This window comes from Prionailurus bengalensis, chromosome E4 (genome assembly GCF_016509475.1).
Source record: "Prionailurus bengalensis isolate Pbe53 chromosome E4, Fcat_Pben_1.1_paternal_pri, whole genome shotgun sequence".
In the NCBI taxonomy this organism is placed as follows: domain Eukaryota; kingdom Metazoa; phylum Chordata; class Mammalia; order Carnivora; family Felidae; genus Prionailurus; species Prionailurus bengalensis.
In genome coordinates, this window is record NC_057360.1 from 57,361,257 (window position 1) to 57,383,951 (window position 22,695).

Here is a 22,695-nt window from a genome sequence, read left to right on the forward strand (position 1 = left end):
GTGGCTGGAGTGGTGTTGGGTGGGGGGATGGGCTATATGGGCAAGGGGCATTAAGGAAGACACTTGCTGGGATGAGCACTGGGTGATGAATCACCAAATTCTATTCCTGAAGTCAGTATTACCCTACGTTACCATACGCTAACTACCTTGGGTTTCAACTTTGGAAAATGCTAAAAACCAATAACAACAAAAGAGGAGCTCCTGAGGCGTAACATCACATCACTGTATACTTTCTCAGTGATCACTTTAAAGGTACAGCTCAGCTTCTGCTATTTAAGTTTTGCCGTAATTATGTAAAATTTAATTGGAACAGGTAGTGCCAAACCTTGTGCCTAGCTCCTCTTAGAATAGCACTAAGCACATAATAAGTGCTCAAAAATACGTAATTGATTTGGGGCTCAGTACTAAAGTGGAATTAAGGGTGTGTGTGTGTGTGTGTGTGTGTGTGTGTGTTAAGGTGGAATTAAGGTTTGATCTGACACAAGCAATTAGCAAAGAATAGTTAAAAATATTACAAAGGAGGGGCGCCTGGGTGGCTTGGTCGGTTAAGCGTCTGACTTCGGCTCAGGTCATGATCTCACGGTCCGTGAGTTCGAGCACCGCGTCGGGCTCTAGGCTGACAGCTCAGAGCCTGGAGCCCGTTTCAGATTCTGTGTCTCCCTCTCTCTCTGACCGTCCCTCGTCCATGCTCTGTCTCTCTCTGTCTCAAAAATAAATAAACGTTAAAAAAAATTTTTTTTTAAAGTAAAAATAAATATTACAAAGGAAATACATTTTCTCACATATAAGTAAACCTGGATTCTGGCCATCGATTAAGGGATACATAACCTGGGTCCTTCACTCACTCACTAGTGGCAGTGTATAAAGATTGCCTGAAAGAAATTGGGGGTGTGATAACCTATGTTCAAATTCAGAGAAATGATGAAATCTAGGATTCTTTCCTTAAATTAATGTCGAGTAACTTCTGACCCCTAGGCACTGTGATAGGCCCTGGAGATACAGCCCTGGAAGGACCACCCAGAGGGCCTCCCTGGTAATCATTGTGATGAGAGCTCGGAAGGAAAAGTGGGATATACCACCAACATGAGTAACAGGGGGCGTACGTTTTACGGAACAGACAGGGAAGAAATTTCCAAAGCTGTTCCTTGATCTGAAAAAAAAAAAAAGCACTGCTTAAATGGTTATAGATATAGATGCATCTTTATGACACGGTTCTTGCTGAGCTACCAAAATATTGACAGTGTATCTCGGACTAATGGAAATAGGAAGAAAACTACCAATGATTGAAGGTGAAGTAGTTCATAATGGTGAAATGTAGGAAGTATGCTGGGGTCAATATAATAAAGCTCAGATAATATTACAGAACTTAGTTCCAATACAGGTCACCTGGTCAGGAAGACATCTTTATTATGGTTTTAAAGTACCCAACCTACTTGTGGAACCAGTTGAAGCTGTTTATATAAAAGCTTATTGGAGAGAGGCCAAAATATTAAGAGAGAAAGCAATCGCCTGTGGATTGGAGAAAAGATCTAGCTACTGCAATTCATTACTTAAAAAAAAAAATTAAATCCGGGTGCTTATGTTTGTTAAAAAAGAAAACGAACCAAGGGATAACACAAAATGTTATTTGTATGATAGGAGCCTCTGGTTTCGAACTGTCTAGACACCAAAAGTGCTTATCAAAATGTAAACTTCATGTGGGTGGGGATTTCTGTCTATTTTGTCTACTGCTCTTTCTGAAGAGCTAAGAATAGGGCCAGGCGTTAGCAGCGCTCAATATTTTTAAATGAGTGAATGAGCGAGAAGCAAAGTAAGAAATGGTGTCAGTATTTATGGAGGAAAGGAAGAAAATCCTCAAAATGTAAATCGTGTCGCCTTTAACATAACAACAATTTGAAGTGATTGAATACATTAAGTTCATGAAAAGAAACTATAAAACATACTTTCGGGCTAACAGAGGAAGTATAAAAGTATAAGCGGACAGTTCACTCAGGATGTCGGCCACGAAGTCAGATAATCAAATTACAAAGCTGTTTAAAAGGGTGTTGAATTACATTATGTTCAATTTGTAGTTGCAAATTGGGTGGTTTCCATAAGACTTCCATCCAAAGGATTGTTTTGCTTGCCATGTGACATTACCAAACTGCAGTTTGGAAGGTACAATGATGTGGGTGTATCCACACCTGTATGAGTCTATACGGAACCAGTGTCCTTCTATTTGAACATGATACTATTTTTTTATAATTTTTTTTAACGTTTATTTATTTTTGAGACAGAGAGAGACAGAGCATGAACGGGGGAGGGTCAGAGAGAGAGGGAGACACAGAATCGGAAACAGGCTCCGAGCTCTGAGCTGTCAGCACAGAGCCTGACGCGGGGCTCGAACTCAGGGACCGCGAGATCATGACCTGAGCTGAAGTCGGCCGCTTAACTGACTGAGCCACCCAGGCGCCCCTGAACATGATACTATTAACGCTGATTTTTATCTGCATTTTTTTCAATGTTCCCACAGACCAATGTGTAACTCACCACCAGTAGTCACTTCCACGTGTCTTGTCCTTTGTTTCGCTGTCCCAATTTGCACTGCCAGGTGATGCTGTCATGCTCAGTCTGCTGAAAGACTTTTGCTTAGGAGGAGGCACCTGATTCCTGCTGACTCCTCCTGGGGCTGATATGCCAGCTCTATTGTCTTTGGCACCCCATCATTATGTCATCCAACTTTTCATTTTTTCACCTACCTTTGAAGGGCTTTCTCCAGACCAAGCGAGCCCTTGCTGTCGCTGCATCTTGGCTAATGCAGATACTCCTTCAAAGACTGCTCTGCTGAGGGGCACCTGGGTGGCTCAGTCGGTGAAGCATCCAGCTCTTGACTTCGGCTCAGGTCATGATCTCGTGGCTTGTGAGTTTGAGCCGGGCATCAGGCTCTCTGCGGAGCCTCTGTACCCGCCTCTCTCTCCGCCCCTCCCCCTCTTGCACTTCCTCAAAAATAAATAACACAGCATTTGAGAAGAAGACTTTTATTGAAACAGCGATGACCAGCAACTCCTATGTATGGATAAAAATGAACGATTACAGTAAAACCACAGAGTAATAAAATTAGCAGTACTTTGTTCAGCTACTACTCCACAGCAGACAGAACAGAGTCACTTTACTACTCAGTCGATAACATTTATTGGGAAGATATTTTATATACTGTGTGAACTCTTATCCACTCCAATAGCCCCTAAGTGCAAACTTCAGTGATTCTCCTGATTATTTTTTTCAATTCCTATATGATGCTTCTTAGGATTCAAAAGAACGTGGAAATGCAGGAAATTTACATGGAACAAGTCAATAAACATCCTTCGGGAAACTGGGGATCTACTAGCTGCTAGGCACTGTGCTGGGCCCTGGACAAAAAGAGTCAATTAAGTAAGGTATATTCCCAAGTCGTGGGAATAAAAGGCACAACGTAGGGATCACAGTCAATGATATAGTAAAGCATTGTATGCTGACAGATGGTAGCTACAGTTGTGGAGAGCCTAGCGTAGTGTCAGGAGAGGTTGAATCACTAAGCCGTGCACCTGACACTAATGTTACATTGTGTGCCGACTGTACTCAAATGAAATTTTTTAAGAAGACATATTCCCTTCCTTGACCTAGCTCACAGCTGGGTGGGGGACCAGCCAGGTGCACAGTGCAAGGGGAGAAACAGCAGAATGACCAGGGTCCTGGGGTAGCAGCAAGGGATTAATTACGTCTGTGGGTGTGGGGAGGGGCAAGGATGTCATGGAAGCCTTCAAGAGAAGGTACTTAGAGGCCAACTCTGAGTCCATCAGGCAGAAGAGAGGGGAGGACATTCCCAGGAGAGAGAACAGATGACAGAGAGGTGCAGAGGAGTTAAGCAGTGCTGTGTGCTCCGGGATTTCCAAACAGTGCCCTGTTGCCGAGAGTAGGGTGCTTGGGGAAACGGAAGGAGGTTAAGTATTACGTAGGCAGAGATTATGTTTGTGAGGTGTGGAATGGGCCCACCTAAACTCCCCATGAGCTGGATGGGGCTGACCCCGACAGCTGCGAAGACAAGGGTAGTGTGTATAATCATAGGACTCTTCTTTCCATGACCATATATACAATGTAAAAGGCAACAGCCTTATATAGTCGTTTTTTTAATGTTTGTTTGGTTTTGAGAGACAGAGAGTGCCAGCGGGGGAGGGGCAGAGAGACGGGGACCCAAGATCCGAAGCAGGCTCTGCGCTGGCAGCAGAGAGCCTGATGTGGGGCTCGAGCTCCCGTCCCGCGAGATCATGACCTGAGCCGAAGTCAGCCGCTTAACCAACTGAGCCACCCAGGCACCCCATATAGCGTTTAAAATAAAATACATCTTTTCCCTTGAGGTCCATTTCCATTTCATGTGGTGACTCTGACGTGTAATAAAAATGTACCTGTTAACCACAGGAGAGCAATCAGGACCCAGTTTATTTTTTTGAAAAGAACGGAGTGTTCTTCTTCTGATGGACATTAACTATGTCCCTCTTTAGCTGGGACAACTCTTTGTTACCTTTACAGAACTGCCCACCTTGTAGTTCTCCCTGTGGGTTAAAGGAGAGATTATAGATAGCCTTGTATCCTGCTGACACAAAGTATGCCTTTAATAGTAAATAGCTGTTGGCTGGCCAAGTCTATCAGACGTTAGCTACATTTAGAGCACATGATACAAGAAATGCACAGTTTGGGCGCGCCTGGGTGGCTCACTCGGTTAAGCGTCCGACTTCCGCTCAGGTCATGATCTTGTGGTTTGTGGGTTTGAGCCTGGAGTCGGGCTCTATTCTGACAGCTCAGAGCCTGGAGCCTGCTTCAGATTCTGTGTCTCCCTCTCTCTGCCCCTCCCCTGCTTGCTCTCTCTCTCTCTCTCTCTCTCTCTTTCAAATAAATAAACATTAAAAAAAATAAAAAAGAAAGAACTGCACAGTTTTACAAGTTGCTTATGAGCTCTGCTAAATCTGTCACATTTGATAAATTCTTTGTTTACAAATGAGTGCAATCTGTTAACGCTCATTTGTACGAATTCACCATATTTTTCATTTAGCTCTGTTAAAAGGATATTATAATGCTAACTGCTGGTAACTATTAGGCGAAGAATATTCCCTTTGAATAGTACAGTGTTTGGCATGTGGTAGAGTGGTAGTTAATACAATGTTTGTTGAGTCAAAAGGGGAATTATTAATAGCTTCTAATCAAGGCCTTTGATTCTTCAGCAACTACATCTCTTTATTTTCAAGTTCTATTTAAAAATTTTTTTTTTATTTTTTTAACGTTTATTTATTTTTGGGACAGAGAGAGACAGAGCATGAACGGGGGAGGGGCAGAGAGAGAGGGAGACACAGAATCGGAAACAGGCTCCAGGCTCCGAGCCATCAGCCCAGAGCCCGACGCGGGGCTCGAACTCACGGACCGCAAGATCGTGACCTGGCTGAAGTCGGACGCTTAACCGACTGCGCCACCCAGGCGCCCCTTCAAGTTCTATTTTATGGACAAGTGCTGTCCAGTAGAGATATGATTTACATCACATGTGTAATTTTATATTTTTCCATATTCATATTTGTAAAAGTAAAAAGAAAACAGTTGGAATTAATGTTGATATATTTTATTTAACCCAACATGTCAAAGTGTTAGCATTTCAATATGTAATCAATATCATATTTATTAAAGAGGTATCTTACACTCTTCCCTAAGTCTTTAAAAATCTGGTGTACATTTTATACTTACAGCACATCTCAATTCAGACGATAAATTTTCATCAGAAATTCTTGAGCTGCCAGTTGGTTAAGCGGCTGACCTTGGCTACCCTCACAATCTCATGGTTTGTGGGTTCAAGCCCCACGTCAGGCTCCGTGCTGTCAGCGCAGAGCCTGCTTTGGATCTTCTGTCCCCCTCTCTCTCTGCCTCTTACCCACTTGCACAGTCTCTCAAACATAAATAAACATTAAAAAAAAATACTTGAGCTGCATTTGGATTTCAGAATATTTCGTTGAAAGGGTAGGTTCCTATATCCAAGTTTTTTTCCCAAACGATTAAAAATTCCCCAATAACTGAATCAAATATCAGCTTTTAAAATGATTTAAATTACTTAAAAATGAAATCGAATAATAAATGCAGTTCCCTAGTCACATCAGTGTTACGTCAGGAGCTCAATAGCCACATGTAGCTAGTATGTAGTGTACAAGATAGTGTAGTTCTAGAAAATTCCACTCCGGAGGGCTGCTGATGGACAATGCTCTTTTAGCACATTTCAGTGGAAGTTTAGAATCTTGAAGATCTTTCTTTTTCTTTTGTTTTCTCGGTACTTCAATTTTTTTTTTCTGAAATCTTTGTTACCCTAATACCTTAAGTTAGAAACCTCTGAATTCAACATGCCACATTTGGCTAATAATCTTAAAGAAAATTGCTCCAAGCCTTAAATTATTCCTTTTGTCACTTCTTCGCAGTCACAGACACTGGGAGCTATAGATTCTGCTCATGAGCATTCTCGTTATTAAGGAGTATAGCTAAATAAATTGTGATTCATTCCCATTACTGCTTCATGCCAGTTTGAGGGGAGGAGAATTCATACAGGTGCACATACGCAATGACTCAATGACTTTTTTTCCCCTAGCCTATGCCAAATGAATTTTCATTATATACCAACCCTAACGTTGTAGGCATGAAGGAGGATTATTTGAATGCCATTTTGGGGGGATAGAGTTGTTCCTAGTCTATTTTGGTAGCCAGGATTATGGGCTTGAGTTATCTACCCAATAAAGACTCCCTTTGAATGTAGTGCCAGTATTATAAAATTTTCTTTATGGGTTGATCTTAAAAATAAGTATCCCTTAGTGTTGCTACATAGTTTTCAGTACATGAACACAGCGTAGCAAACACAGCTAAGGGATGTGCCCATGACTTTTTTTTTTTTTTTTTTTTAAATTTTTTTTTTTTTTCAACGTTTATTTATTTTTGGGACAGAGAGAGACAGAGCATGAACGGGGGAGGGGCAGAGAGAGAGGGAGACACAGTATCGGAAACAGGCTCCAGGCTCTGAGCCATCAGCCCAGAGCCCGATGCGGGGCTCGAACTCACGGACCGCGAGATCGTGACCTGGCTGAAGTCGGACGCTTACCGACTGCGCCACCCAGGCGCCCCTGTGCCCATGACTTTTAACATACACTTTAAAAGCCACTGTGCCAGAATCTTGGGCTCTCCTTTGAGCGTTGTCTTTAATTAGCCACTGCACCTCATAGGCATAAAGAACCCAATGGAGATGAACCTATGGGTACTGTAACCAGTACATGATTGAAAGTACCACATATTCCAGTAATCCCCTTTTATACCCTATCAACCCAGTGCGTCTGTGATCTTCAGTAAGTCAGATGCGTGGACTTTTGTTAACATGGAAATTAAATGTCTCTCTGGGTCAATAGAAGGATAAAGACATAGGATACTATGTGAATGGGCACTGAGAAGCAAAATCCAAGCTACCAGTTGAAGGGATGATTCCTATTCCAATGGGGTTGGGCACTGTTTCATAGATCCCTGTTTATTTCCATGTTGACACGTGGACCATTATAGCACAGGGTACACTCCGGTGGCTGCGGCAGCCAATGGTGCTGCCGACACTGCATCAGCAGCCCCTATAGGCAGCAGTGGCTCTAGTTGATCCGAAAAGTACAGGCTTCTGCCCTGGCAACTTCAGTACATCTTGGTGATTCAGGATCTCCGCAGAGGGACTGTGAAAGCTTGGCATGCCCTGGTGTGCCCCATAATTCGGGATGCAGCCTCGCAGTTCTAAAGCCTGAATTTTATTCGAGGGGTGGTGACAAACGCCAACGGGATCTTGTGACTTTTATTTGTTTTGTGAAGTCGAGAAGTGTTTACAAGATAAACTGCTAAGGGAATAAATCCATGGATGGTGTTCTAGAAGTGAATATATGCTGGGTGAGAATTTTTTTCTCAGAGTATCTTTGTATGTGCTATTTTAGGTCTCTCCCAGCATGTTTTAAGGGTCGACTGTTAACTTTTCAGAAACAACCTTTAATGAGTCAGGATAAAAACCATCTGGTGCACGGATTCTTCCTTCAAATGGATGAACTTCAGGAGAGAGGAGGATTTCCCATCATCTTAGGACTCCCATTGGAGGCTTGGGAAAGTAGCTCAAAAAATTGGATCTACCCCCTTCTATCTATTTATTGCTCCTTTTATCTTCCTGTCCACCCATGCAAGGAAGTGAAAAAGAAATATTGGGAAGAAGAATAGAGCGATGGTGTGGTTTTTGTCCTAGAGGCTGAGTGTGCAAAATGTAAGCTCCCGGATAAGATAGAATGAAGTGGGATTGTTGTTTAAAGGGCTAATGGGCCCTGGACAACTGCACTGTACGGGGATGTCTAAAGGATAATGTGGGAGGCAGGTGGGTGGAAGGGTGAGGAAGCCACCTGGAGGAGATAGGACTGGGCCAAAACCAAACACAGCTCTCCACCCTCCCTAAACAAGCTCGCCTAAATGACACTTCCTTGTGTCCCAGGAAGTGACGATCAGCCGGTGTAGACACGGGGACTCCCGGTCTCACCCACTCCGGGGGTGCTGCGGTGGGCGCCGGGCGACCTCTTCTGCCGCCCCATTCCGGAGGAGGCGGCCCCGCGCGGGCACCTCGGCGGGCCGCCCGGCCCGAGCCCTGTGCAGCCCGCGGAGGCTTGCTGGCGCCTCCGGGGGGTGGGGGTGGGGGTGGGGGGTGGGGGGGGCTTTTGTGCCTTTTGCCCAACTACTAGGGTGACCCTGAACCCAACGGCTCCCTGAAGAAGGGGGCCGAGAGGGGGCTCAGGGGTGCCCGGAAAGTGAGAAAGCTTGGAAACGGGGGCGGGGGAGCAGAATTTAAGCACGGGCCAAGTCCCGAGGCGGGCGACTGGCGGTGGAGGATCGCACCCATTCTTCCCGATGAAACGGACAAAAGGGGGCCGCTTAATTGCACCAGCGCCCTCTCACCTCGCCCGGCAAAACCCAAACACGAGTACAAATAAAAGCCACCAGAGGCTCTCAGACGACCGTACTCCGCGGGTGGGGCGAGAAACAAAAATAAACAGCGGGGCCCGCGGGCGAGAGCGCGCGCGAGGAGGGGGAGGAGCGGCCCCGCATCCCTAATGAGGGAATGAATGGAGAGGCCCCCTCGGCTGGCGCCCGCCCACCCGGCGGCGGCCGCCAAGTGCCTCTGGGCGCTGCGTGCCGCGCCCGCCGCTCCGCGCGCAGCCGGCTCGGGCCGCTCCTCCGGCTGAGGCGCGGCGGCGGCGGCGGCGGCGAGCGCGCCGAGCAGCCGGGACGGACGCGCCGGGCAGCGGGGCGCCGGGAGCCGGGGCGCCGCCGCCGCTGGGCCCCGCGCGCGTGGCTGCGGCTCGGCCGGGCGGCGCCGCACACCTGAGGCGGGGCGCGGGGCGCGGGGCGCGGCGCGGGCGGCGCTGTCAGGGCCGCGGCTCCCGGGCCCGAGCCGCGCTCGCCGGGACGCGCCGGGCAGTGATTTGCGGGGCGAGCTCACCTTCAGCCATGGCCCGGGGAGCCTAGCGGGGCCCGGCCGCCGCCCCCCCCCCCACACACCCCGGCCCCCCTTCCCCGCTTCCCCACCCCTCCCCTCGGCGCCGCATCCCGCCGGCCTCGCCGCCCGGCCCGCGCCGGGCAACCGCCCTCGCCCGGAGCCCGCCCTCGCTCCTGCCCGCGTCCCCCCGCCGGCGCCGCCGCGGGAAGCGGCTCCCCCTCCCCTTCCTCCGCGTCTTCCTCCCCCTCGCCCCGCCGGGGCCGCTTGTTGCACCGCCCCGCGGCCTGCGGGAGCCGCTCGGCCCGGCCCGGCCCCGCGCCCGCACCCCCCCCCCTTCCGCTCGCCCCCCCCCCCCCGGGCCCGCACCCCAGCCCGGCCGGCGAGACCCCGGCCCGACCCCGCCGCCCGCACAAAATGTCGGCCCGGACGCCATTGCCGACGGTGAACGAGCGGGACACGGAGAACGTGAGTAACCCGAGCCTCTCCCCTCCCCTCTCACACACACCCCCTCCCCCCGGGAGCGGCGGGGGCGAGACCCCGGGCCGACCCCCGCCTCGCCCTCCGCCGGGCCGCCCCCGGGTCCCCCGAGCGGCCGCGGCCGCCGCCGCCGCCGCCGCCGCCGCACGGTCTCCACCTGGAGCCGGCGTGCCCCTCGCCCGCCGCTCTGCCCCCTTTTCATTCCAACCCCATTTCGCTGCTTTTCCCTGCAGGGCGAGGGCGGGGGCTGCACGGGGAGCCCCGTCCTGGGTGGTCCTCCCGGAGAGGACGGGCTGACGGAGGGCAGGGAGGCACGGGCGAGGGCAGAGTGGGCATCCCAGATTGCTGTATTTGTCCCTCGGCATGCTGTATCCCCACCCGAATGTTCGCTCCGCCGCCGCGGGCGAGCCGGCTGACTGCCTCTCCCCCCCCCCCCCCTGCTCTTCTGGCCCTTTCGGTCCCCCTGCACCCCCACCCCCCTGCATTGCCCCATGACTTTGCTTTTTGTAACACTGTGTCCCATTTTGGGTCGTGGGCTCCGCCGGCGGAAGGTCGGAAGGGAAGGGGCAGAGCGGTAGTAGGATGCATGTGTGTGTTTGTGTGGATGAGTTCCTGCTGCTGAGATACTCTTCGGGAGAGATGAGTACAAGAATTTCCCGGACAGTCTCTGTGGCCCTGGGGTTACAGCAAAAACGTTTAAAAGCCGTAGGAAGCCAGCGGCTTTTCATTCCCTTCCTCGAGTCTGGGGCGACAATGCAGGGCAGGTTTTACTTTAAATATCTCTCCTCCTCCTTGGAGTGTCACACGGTGCATTTCTTTGAAGGAAGGATTTGCTGTGTCTTTGATCAAATTGCCCTCAGGAGTTTTTATCTGGATGCAGATGGCCCTGGTGTTTCAACTCTTGAAAGCCAAAAGGACCAGATCAGTTGTATTCCCACCTTCTGAAAAGTACAATTGTGTGTGGGTGTCTGTGTGAGTTTCTTTGTGGAAAAGGGTTTGTTCCCCCCACCCCACCCCACCCCCTCGTTTTTGTTTTGTTTGGTTTTTTTAAATCCGCATGACTTGTAAATAGGGCCTTGGCTGGTTTTCTGACTGCTTTTTAAGGAGCTAGCAGGTACCAAGTTTGGTGGGCCGTCCAGATCTGTCTGGTTGTCTAGTTTAAGTTAGACTCCAGCTCTCAGTGGACCCGTGCCGTCGAATGGTTGGTAACGTAAAAATATGAAGTGCTTTGGCGTTCTTAGACAAAAGGTATGCAGGAGAAGACACAAACTCCCCTCTGAAGTGTTGGCGGCTGGCATAAACAGATTATTTAATCTTGGGAGCGCAGGGGAACACAGAAACTTAATATAATTATATGAAGGGAGGAGAAATTCTAGTAAGAGACTATTGTTAGAAGACCTGGGAAGGTATTTCAGAGTGTGCTTTTGTCCTCGCTAGCTTGTCATGCATTTAAAATGGTCAACACGGTGTAAGGCTGCTGCCAGCATAAATTATAACTTCATTTTGCATCATAAGTGTTTTAAAAAATAAATAATTGATGCACAGTTTTGATTGGGAGATTGAAGGAGGTCGGGGGTGGGGGGTGAAAAATTTGGTTAAACTTGATCTTCAAGTCAAGTTTTGGTACAGAAATTTTCTAATCGGAACTCTAAAAAGGTTCTTGTCATTCAGTGTGTCATTTCAGTGTGAATGGAAGGTAGGATAGATGATGGATGACCTTTGTGTTTATTAGTAAAACACTGTGTGCTAACCTAGGAAGGGTGGAAAAATACATTGTTTGTATTTTCTTTTGGATTTCCAATAGTAAAGCTCTTTCCATAAGTGTGCGTGAATAAGGTACTTTTTAAGGACATGGGATAGCATTGTTAGGATATGCATCAAGGAATAGCACCAATTGCAGCATCACAAGTAAGACCCCTGCCCCCCCCCCCCCCAGAAAAAGACCCTAGTGGATTTTTAAGCAAAGCAGTAATTGTGTGATAAATTTTGTTGTACCTTCTGAAAATAATCATGCTGTATAAACACATTCGCTCCTGTTCTGAACATGTTATTTCAAAGTCACGTTTATGGTCTTGACTTCCGTCCTTGTGTTGTAAATGACTGTATCTCCCTGTACCTTACTTTATCTAATTCTGATTTTCTCCCAGTTGCCTAATCTGTCCCAATTTGTGGAAAGTATTTATTGTTACACTCTGGCTGTTAATTTATCAGTTAATGTGCACCCAGCTTTGTTTTTGAGCTGGAAGGCATACAGAAGTATTACTTAAGATAAGGCCTCTCCCCTCAAGCAGCTTACCCGAAATATAATCCCGAACAAATCATGTACAGTAGAAAATTGTGTAAATAGGGCTAAATTGGTTTGTGCGTGCCATAGGTGTTTATCAAAGGGACTGCCAGAGATGGCTATTAAGTCGTTGCTGTTATCTCTCTGTATTCTCTGGCCTGTAGTAAGTGTCCTAATCCGTTTTTACTCACCTCTCATCAATGAAATAAAGAACAACCTGCTTGTGAGCTAATATGTTAATGCCAGTAAGACAATCAAGATGGACGTTGGCAGTCCTTTTCAGTTCAAGTGACAGATTTAAAAAGATGGTTGTGAAAATTTATTTCCATATGACTGTAAAGTTTTCTAGGTTCTTTGAAATATTAAGGACATAACTAAAAATATTCTTTCACTGCTGGAAATGTTTTAAACAGGGCAGTTTGAAAAACCATCTTTGTGTGTTACTGTCATTTTCAGCTAATATAAAATTTTGTTTAGTCATGTGAACATATTTGGATTTTGTATTCTTGGGAATATGCAATACCTATCCCATGTGTGTCACTAATAAATGTTGAGGATAAATTAAGGGTTTCAAAAGAGGTGTGTTACACCACTAATCTCCTGTTACTACCACTGTCTCTAATAGAGTCAGCAAGAATTGCTTTTCTTTGAGAACATTCTGTGTGTACTTTTTCAGGAGTTCTTTTCTCATGGGTGAAGGGATTTGTGTGTGCATCGGTGGTAGGCCTGAAATGGCTAAATACCACAAAATAACCAATGATGAACTTTTCATGCCATCAACACTTCGTAGCCAAGTAGAAAAGGCACGTTACAGATAATAGAATTAATTTATGCAAAATGTGTTTGATTTTAGGTTGGGAAGAATCCAGAAAAAGAATGGGTATTTGAAATTTTTTTTTCTTCTCTTAGATTATGCTTGGTCAGTGCCAGCATGACCGTAGGCAATCTATTACCATTACTTGTAGGTGCTTTTAAATGAAGCAAGATAAATTGTTTTTCTGTGTTTCAGAAAAACTCTGATCGTGCTGATTTTTATGAATGCAAAAGGCCCCGACTAGCTTTCTGTGGTGAATTTTAATCAGTATGAAGATAATTGATTTGACTCCTTCTTGGAATGTTTTGGTTAAACTTAACTTTGAATCTTTTAGTAATAAAACTTTTGAAGGTGATTCTTTGGATAGACGTGAAACTCACTGTGATGAGTGTAGCAGGTGCTTAGCGTGTGTGAGGCGCCATCAGTAGTTTGTGCTGTGGGAATCATTATTAGTAATGTGAAAAGGCAAGAGAGAACATGCCATTGCCACTACCGTTGGGTACCCTGTGCACACCTCACATGTCACAGTACCTATCCTACGGCACTCTCATTGCTGGCTTATTTTGTCCCTTTTATTCTGTATCCCCAGCACCCAGCAGAGCATCTAGTAGTAATCTGTAAGACATCAGTGCAGGAACATTCCCCTTTTGAATTTTTTCATTTATCGTCAGATTAAGTTAGTGACACTGGGAAGTTATGGTAAATATTGCATAGTACAGACAGAGGCAGAAGCCTTCAGAAAGTCACCTGACCACCCAAGGTTATGATCTCTGACATCTTCCACTGTTGCTGCACTCATGCTGTTGCTTCTTAGAGGTGTTTTCTTTTTTCTTTTTTCTTTTTTTTTTTTTTTTTTTTTTTTGGTTTGTTTTTGTCTTAGAAATTTTAAAAGAATATATGAAATGATATAAAATGCGTTATTAGAGGAAGAACGGGCTATGCCCTGCTCATCTTTATTTTGAAACTTTGCTATTTTCTCTGTCTCAGGTGCCCTGCTCTTTCCGCCTCATCCCAAACTCACAAATCCCTTAAGGTATGGCTCACGTTTCTAAGAAAAATTCTGACACGGTTGCAGCAAGCAGTGCTCTCTGCTGTAGCTGAACATGGGTCTGTGCAGAGTCCACACTCCTGGTCTGACAGTCCGTTGTGAGAAAACATCTCTCCCTTCTATTCCTTTCTGTCCAAAGTGCTGTTTTTCACTCTTCTTTTTTTAAGCCCAGGTTGTTTAAAATCAGCTACATAGTTTTTAAGTTATTATTTTTTCACCATTTCTTCCTCCTTCTCAGACTTTCCTTTGCATGTCATTTTCCCTTTTCCCAATGAACACCTTTGAAGTTCTTTTGGTGAAGGATTGTTAGCCATAAACTTTGTTTTTTAAATGTGAAATGTATTTTGCCCTTATTATTCCATGATAGTTTTGCTCAGCCTCTAACTCTAAGATGACAGTTATTTTCATTCATTGCTCAGAAGATAGTATTTCATGGTCTGCTGATTTCATTCTGTTCAGAAGTCATCTGCCGGTAGCTAGGTGATCTGTTCCATCCGCCTCTGTAAGAGTCTCTGCTTTTCTTTAGGTGTTGGACTTTACTACAGTGTATTTAGGTGTGGATTTCCTTTTTCCTTCTTGCTTCCTATGCCTGTGATTTCCTGTTTGTCATTAGTTCTAGATACTTATCAACTTTTATCTTTTTGAAAATAGCCTTGTTTCTGCTCCCTGTGGCAGTTCATTTGGGGAGTCTGATTACATAACGTGAGGCCATAACTCCTCTGTGTGCCGTAACTTCTTACTCATTTTTCCCACATGTTCACTGCCTGTCTGTACTATAAGCTGCATGATTTGTTTGGATTTATCATCTGTGGATTTGTATCTTTCATCACTTCTGAACTGAATCAAGCATGCTCTCTTTAAATATTAACTTATCTCTGTTCTCTCTAGTGTTTCCGGTGCTCTCATTAGATATGTTAAAATTTCTCATTCTATCCTACATATGTCTTAAACTCTCCTTCCCCCCCCCCATTTCATTGTTTCCCTATACTATCTGCAACAGTTATGTAATATTTAGATTTATCTTTTAGTTGGCTAAATCTCTTTAGCTGTATTTAAATCAGTTAATCTTTCTGTTAAATTGTGTTCAATTGTGGTAGGCACATAACATGAAATCTACTCTCTTACACTCCTAAGTACAGTATTGTTAACTGTAGTCTCAATGTTGTATAGCAGGTCTTTAGAACTTTTTCATCTTGCATGACTGAAACTTTATACCATCGAGCAGCAACTCCCCCATTTTCCTCGTTTCCCAGCCCCTGGCAACTACAATTCTACTCTCTGCTTTTATAAGTTTGACTAAGTTAAATGGAATCATGCAGTGTCAATCTTTCTATGATAGGCTAATTTCACTTAGTGTAATGTCCTCGAGATTCATCCATAATGTAGCATGACAGAATTCCCTTCCTTTATGGCAGAAATACTCCATTGAATGTATATCACACATTTCTTTATCCATTCTTCCGTTGATGGGTATTTGGGATGTTTTCATAACTTGGCAGTTGTGAATACTGCAATGAACGTGGGATTGCAAATATCTCTTTGAGATCCTGATTTCAATTCTTTTGAATAAATATCTGGAAATGGATTGCCAGATTATAAGTTCTATTTTAAAAATTTTTTGAGGAACCTCCATATTCTTTTCCATAATGGCCACACCGTTTTACATTCCCACCAACGAGGCACAAGGGCTCCAATCTCTCCATATCTTTGTCTGTTTTGTTTTTTGATAATGGCCATCCTAACAGATGTGAAGTGATCATCTCGTTGTGGTTTTGATATGCATTTCTCTGATGATTAGTGATGTTGAGCATCTTTTGAAATACCTGTTGGCCATTTAAATGTCTTCTTTGAAGAAATGTCTTCTCACGTCCTTTGTTCATTTTTTAAAAAGAATCAGGGTTTTTTGGTTTTTGTTTTTTTTCTTCAGTTGAATTGTAGGAGTTCCTTACATATTTTGGATATTAACCCCTTTCAGATATATGGTGTATAAATACTTTCTTCCACTCTATAGTTTGTCTTTTCACTGTGAGGATTGTTTCCTTTGCTGTGCAGAAGCTTTTTACTTTGACGTAGTTCCCCACCTTTTCACTTTTTGCCTTGATTGCCTGTGATATTTGTGTTATATCCAGGAAATCATTGCCAAGATCATTGTAATGAAGCTTTTCCCTGTGTTTTCTTTGAGGGATTTTACAGTTTCAGGTGTTATGTAAGTCTGTAATGCATTTTGAATTAATTTTTGTGTATGATATAAGAGGTCCAATTTCATTCTTTTGCATGGGGAGATCTGGCTTTCCCAGCACCATTTGTTGAAAAGATTGTCTTTCATTCCTTGTGTATTCGTGGTACTCTTATCAATAAAAGATCATTTAACCATATATACATAGATTTATTCTGTGCTTTCAATTCTCTTCCATTGGTCTGTATGCCTGTCTTTATACCAGTGTCATACTGTTTTGATTATTATAGCAATGTAATATGCTTTGAAGTCCTAACTGTGAGGCCTTCATCTTTGTTCTTCTTTCTCAAGATTGCTTTGGCTATTCAGGGTCCTTGTGGTTCCTTATGAATATTAGGATTTTTTTCTTTTTTTGTAAAAAAATGGCATTGGGGTTTTGATAGAATTTTGTTGATCTGTAGATCTCTTTGGGTAGTGTGGGTATTTTATCAGTGTTACGTCTTCCAAATCATAAACACAGATGTCTTTCCATTTATTTGTGTCTCCTTTAATTTCTTTTAGTGATGTTTTGTAGTTTTCAGGGTAGACATTTTTTTGCTTCATTAGTTAAATTTATTACTAAATATTTCATTCTTTTTAATGCTATTGTAAATGAGGTTGTTTTCTTAATTTTCTTTTCACATCACTTGTTGTTAGTGATTTTTATTTGTTGATTTTGTAGCCTGCAATTTTATTGAATTCGTTTTTAGTTCTTTTTTATTATTTTAGAGGGAGAGAGAGAAAGAGAGGGAAAGAGAGCAGGGGTGAGGGGGAGAGAGAGAGAGAGAGAGAGAGAGAGAGAGAGAGAGAGAATCCCAAGCAGGCTCCATGCTCAGGGCAGAACCCAAACCCGACACGGCTCTGTCCCATGACCCTGGGCTGGGACCATGACCTGAGCCAAAATCAAGAGTCAGCTTCTCAACCAACTAAGCCACCCAGATGCCCTGAATTTGTTTGTAATTCTAACAGTTGTTTGTGTTTCTTGGTGGAGGTCATATGGTTTTCTACATATAAAATCATGTCATTTGCAAACAGAGATACTTTTCCTTTTTCCTTTCCAGTGTGTATGGCTTTTATTTCTTTTTCTTGCCAAATTGCTTAGGCAAAATCCTAAGATTTTCAGTACTATGTTGAATATAAGTGGCAAGAGGAGGCATCCTTGTTTTTGATAGCAGAGAATAAGCTTTTGGTTTTCATCATTGAGTATGATGTTAGCTGTGGGCTTTTCATATATGGTATTGATTATGTTGAAGTAATTACCTTCTATTCCTAGTATGTTGAGAGGTTTTTGTTTTTTTTTTATGATGAAAGGGCATTGAATTTTGTCAAATGCCGTGTCTGCATCAATAGAGATGGTCATGTGATTTTCATCATTTGTTCTGTTAATGTTAATTACACTGATTACCTGTGTTGAACCATCCTTGAATCTTAGGGATAGATCCCATTTGGTCATCATGTATGATTCTTTTAATGTGCTGTTAAATTTGGTTTGCTAATATTTCATCTAGGATTTTTCCATATATATTCATCAAGGTTATTGGCCTGTGGTTTTCTTGTAGCATCTTTTTCTGGTTTTGGTATGAGAATAATGCTGGCCTCATACAATGACTTAGAAAGTGTTTCCCTCTCCTCAATTTTTGGAAAAGTTTTAGAAAGACTGATGTTGATTCTTCTTTAAATGTTTTATAGAATTTACCAGAAAGCCATCTGGTCCTGGGCTTTTCTTTGCTGAAAGTTTTTGATTACTGATTCATTCTCCTTACTAGTGTAGATCTGTTCAGATTTTCTTTTTCTTCATAGTTCAGTCTTGGTCAATTTTATGTTCTTGGGGATTTCTCCATTTCTTGTAGGTTATCCAACTTGTTGGTATGTAATTAAGGTAGTTTCTGACCATCCTTTCTAATTCTATGGCATAAGTTGTAATGTTTCCTCTGATTTTGTTAGGTTCTTCTCTCTCTCTCTCTCTCTCTCTCTCTCTCTTTTCTTAGTCTGACTAGAGATTCTTTCATTTGTTGATTTTTTTTTCTTCAAAAAACAAATTCTTTGTTGACTTAAAAATTTTTTTCTATTCTGTATTTCATTTATTACCTCTATAATCTTTATTCTGATTTCCCTCTACTAATTTTGGGCTTAGGTTTTTCTTTTTTCTAGTTCCTTGAGGTAGAATTTGAGAGCATTCTTTTTGTTTTTTAATCTTTTTTGTTCTTTAATTTTAAGGTCTTTATTGCTATGAACTTCCCACTTAGTACTACTCTTGCTATATCCTGTAAGTTTTTGTATATTCTATTCTATTCTATCCTTTTCTTTCTTTCTTTCTTTCTTTCTTTCTTTCTTTCTTTCTTTCTTTCTTTCTTTCTTTCTTTTCCAATTTGTTACTATTTTACTGATGCCCATGCTCAGGCCTTGACCCATACTAACCCAGTAGGCATAGCTGCTTCTTCCACTGCTGCTTCTTGGTCCTCAGGTTTTCGTCCTTGTTCAGCAGGGCGCACACGGCATGTGTGTTCTTCAGCCACAGATCCAGGGGCTTGTACTTCTTGTCCTCGTAGAATTTCCTGAGGTTCTCTTTCTGAGTCTGGCTAATGGTGGTGAGAACACGGGTGATGGATTTGCAAACAGCTCAGATCTTGGAGAGCTCGGAAGCCACGCCACCTGTCTCTTCCACGACGCACAACTGGGACAGCTCCACCTTCAGGTCTCCCATCTGTTCAAGCAGCTCCTCCTCCTTGCCGCAAAGGTGTGGAGCCTTAATCTTGGCCGTAGCTGCACAATCTGTCCCTGCTGCCGAAGGAAAGAGGATTGTACGTTGTTTTCATTTGTCTCGAGATATTTTATAATTTCTGTCTTGATTTCTTCCCGACCCAATTGTTGCTCAAGAATATGTTGCTTAATTTTCACACATTTTCCAGTTTTCTTCTGTTGCTGATTTCTAGTTGTATACCATTAGTTTGGATAAGATACTCGGTATAATCTCAGTATTATTAAATTTGCAAGACATGTTTTGTACCTAACATGTGCCCTATCCTGGGAAATTTCTATTTACATTTGATAAAAATGAGTTCTGCTGCTATTCAGTGAAATGTTCTGAATATGTGTGTTTGGACCTTTTGGTCTGTAGTGTTGTTCAAGTCCTCAGTTTTCTTCTTGATAGCTGTCTGGATGTTCTATCTATGGTTGGAAACGGGTTGATGAAATTTCCAACTGTTATTGTGTTGCTGTCTATTTCTTCCTTCAATTCTGTCAGTATCTGTTTCATACATTTTAAATGTTCTGATGTTGAGTCTATAAACACTTATAATTGTTGTATCTTTTTGGCCCATTGACCACTTTATCATTCTATAATGTTCCTTTTTGTCTTTTCTCTGTTTTGTCATTCTTTTGTCTTTCTTAACCTTTCTTGCTGTCCACCTATGTGTTTCGTTGATATTTTTTTTAATGACATGCTTTGAGTGGTTTTTTTTTTTTCCATTTTCTTTTGTATCTTCTCTAGGTATTTTCTGTGTGGTTACCATGGGGCTTACATAAAACATTTTACAGTTATGACAATCTGTTTTAAGCTGATGGCAGCTTAACTTCCATCTCATACAAAAATTCTGCTTTTATTTCTTCCTTCTTCACACTTTATATTGTTGTTGTCACAATTATATCTTTTTGTATTGTGTATCTATTAGCATATTTTATAGTTTTAGTTTTATAAATACTTTTGTGTTTTAACTTATATGCCAGGATAAAAGTGATTTACATACCATATTACAATATTCTGTGTTTGTGTTTATTTTTCCCATTACCAGTGAAGTTTATATTTTCATATGGTTTCCTGTTACTATTTAGTGTCTTTTTATTCAACTTGAATGACTCCCTTAAGCATTAGGCAGGTCTAGTGGTGATGAACTCTCTCAGCTTTTTTTTTTTTCCTCTGAAAGCTTTTATTAATTTTTGAAGGACAGTTTTGCTGGATATAGCATTGTTGGCTGGCAAGTTTTTTTTCCCCCAGCAGTTTGAATATTTTATTGCACTCTTTCTGGTCTGCCAGTTTTCTTCTGAGAAATCTGTGAATAAGTTTATGAGGGTTCCTTGGTACGTGACAAGGAATTTTTATCTTGCTACTTTCAAAATTCTCTTTGACCTTTGACTATATTTGATTATAATGTGCTTTGGTGAGGACATTTTTGGGTTCATCCTGTTTTGGATTCATCCTGTTTAAATTCTGTTAGGTTTCTTGCATCTGGAAATCTGTATGTCCATTTTCGTCCTCATATTTGGGAACTTTTTGGTCATTTTTTAAAAATATAAGCTTTCTGTCTCTTTTTCTCTTTTTTTTTTTTTCTGAGACTCCCATAATGCATATATTGCTTTATTTGACAGTATCCTATAATTCCCTTAGACTTTCTTCACTCTTTTTGTCTTTTTTTCTTTCTTGCTGCTGCTGCTATTATTGTTGCTGTTCTTGTGGCTGGATAATTTCAAGAAAATGTTCAAATTTGCTCATTCTTTCTTCTGCTTGATCTGTGATTGAACCTCCCTAATGAGTTATTGTATTCTTGAGTTGAGTTCCAAAATTTGTTTGGTTATCTTCTATATTTTCAGTTTCTTTGTTGAAATTCTCATTTTGCTCATTTATCATTTCATGACCTCATTGAGCATCTTTATGTCTATCATTTTGAATTCTTTGCCAGCTAATGCATATACCCCTGTTTCTTCAGTGTTGGGTTTTTTTTTTTTTTTTGAAGATTTATTTCCTTCCCTTGATTGGGCCGTTTCCCCCTTTATTTCTGTTCTTTATAACTCTGTTAGTATCCACACATTTAAAAAAATGGCTACCTCTCCCAGTCTTTCTGGACTGGCTTAATAACGGAAAGATTTTTTTTTAAGTTTTACTTATTTATTTTTTGAGACAGAGAGAATATCAAGCAGACTCCACATTGTTGGCACAGAGCCCAGTGCAGGGCTCGAACTCACAAACCTTGAGATGTGACCTGAGCCGAAATCAGGAGTCGGCTGTCTAACTTACTGAGCCACCCAGGCGGCCCCTTACATTGAAAGATCTTCGCCATTCAGTCCAGCTAGAGATTCTCAAGGCTCTCAAACCTTTCCTGTAGATGTGTCTTTTCTGGATGTGTGCTTGTAGATGCCTGATTAGAGGGATTTCCTGGTTGTGTTTTTAGGAGCTGTAAGCTCTTGCTCCCTCTGGTGTCTGTCTGCTGTACTGTGGTTCTTCTGAAACAGCAGCATCCTGAGCAGCCCGTGTTGTTCTCACCATACCCCAACCCCTGGCATCTAGCATATGCTGGTTCCCGTCAGCACCCTGTGTTGAGCTGGACACAAACTAGTAGAGTGTTGGATGCATGTTCCATTCTTCTCTTTCCTCATTGTTAAATTTGTAATTTCATGAATTTTATTTTTCATTCTCAAAGTTCTAAATTTTTCCCTCAAACCAGGACAAGTTTATAGTTTTTTGGTCTTTGCTTGTTTTTGTGATTTCGTCTTCATTTCCTTAAACATTTAATATGTATTTACTTCCTGTATCTGGAAATTCCACTATATGAAGTCCCTGGGGCTTTAGCTTTATGGTTTGTGTCTGCTGATTCTCATTCCCTGTGGCTTGTTTTTTTCTGTATTTGCTGGTCTTTATGGGTGAACTCGTATTTGCCTGAGTTTTATCTGTGTGAAACTTAGGGGTCTGAACTGAGGATGACTTCTAGAGAGGATTTGTTTTGCTCCTACTGGGAGCCCCTGCTGACCTGGGACATTTTTTTTTTAAGGTTTTATTTTTAAGTAATCTCTACTTCCAACATGAGGCTCAAACTTACAACCCCGAGATCAAGAGTCTCACGTGCTTTACTGACTGAGCCAGCCAGGAGCCCCTGACCTGGGACATTTCAGTCTCCTAAAGGTGTCCCAAACTCAATGAAGGAGTTTTAAGTTCAGCTCTCCAGTGTTGTAGTAGGTCCCAAGCTTAGTATGTGGACCCCAGGGCAGTGCTGGGCTTTGTAATTGCTTTCAGCTGGAGATTTTAAATGTTTGTTTATTTTTCCCTTGGATGTTTCCCTTCAAGCTCATCAGTACACTTTTAAAAAAGTGTGTTTTTTCTTGGAGAACCTTTCACACTATCTTGCCTACTGTACTACAGAGAGACTGGAATAAGCTTTTTGAAAATGGGTGTTCAGAAATGTCCATACTTGTTTGATTTTACTACCCTTAATTATATGTCATTTCTAAAATTCTCATATCTACACACTTAAACATGTAGACAACTTTCTAACCTGTTTATAAATCTTCTAGGTCAAAAATCTTAGTAGATTTTGGAAACCATTTGTTACAGATA

General features: G+C 42.8%; 1 protein-coding gene and 1 pseudogene across 2 annotated transcripts in view; one reads left to right on the plus strand and one right to left on the minus strand.

The window, feature by feature from the left end:
• Window positions 1-9,718: 9,718 nt before the first annotated feature.
• MARK1 (microtubule affinity regulating kinase 1) overlaps window positions 9,719-22,695 on the plus strand; it is a 118,914-nt gene continuing 105,937 nt past the window's right edge. Inside the window, exon 1 of one of the 2 annotated variants that reach the window (XM_043568761.1) lies at window positions 9,719-9,997. In XM_043568761.1, coding sequence (XP_043424696.1) covers window positions 9,947-9,997 — 51 coding nt within the window. In that variant the 5' untranslated portion in view covers window positions 9,719-9,946. The remainder of the gene's footprint in view (window positions 9,998-22,695) is intronic. The other variant, XM_043568760.1, reaches the window with a different exon arrangement.
• Window positions 18,731-19,179, minus strand: LOC122476274 (annotated as a pseudogene).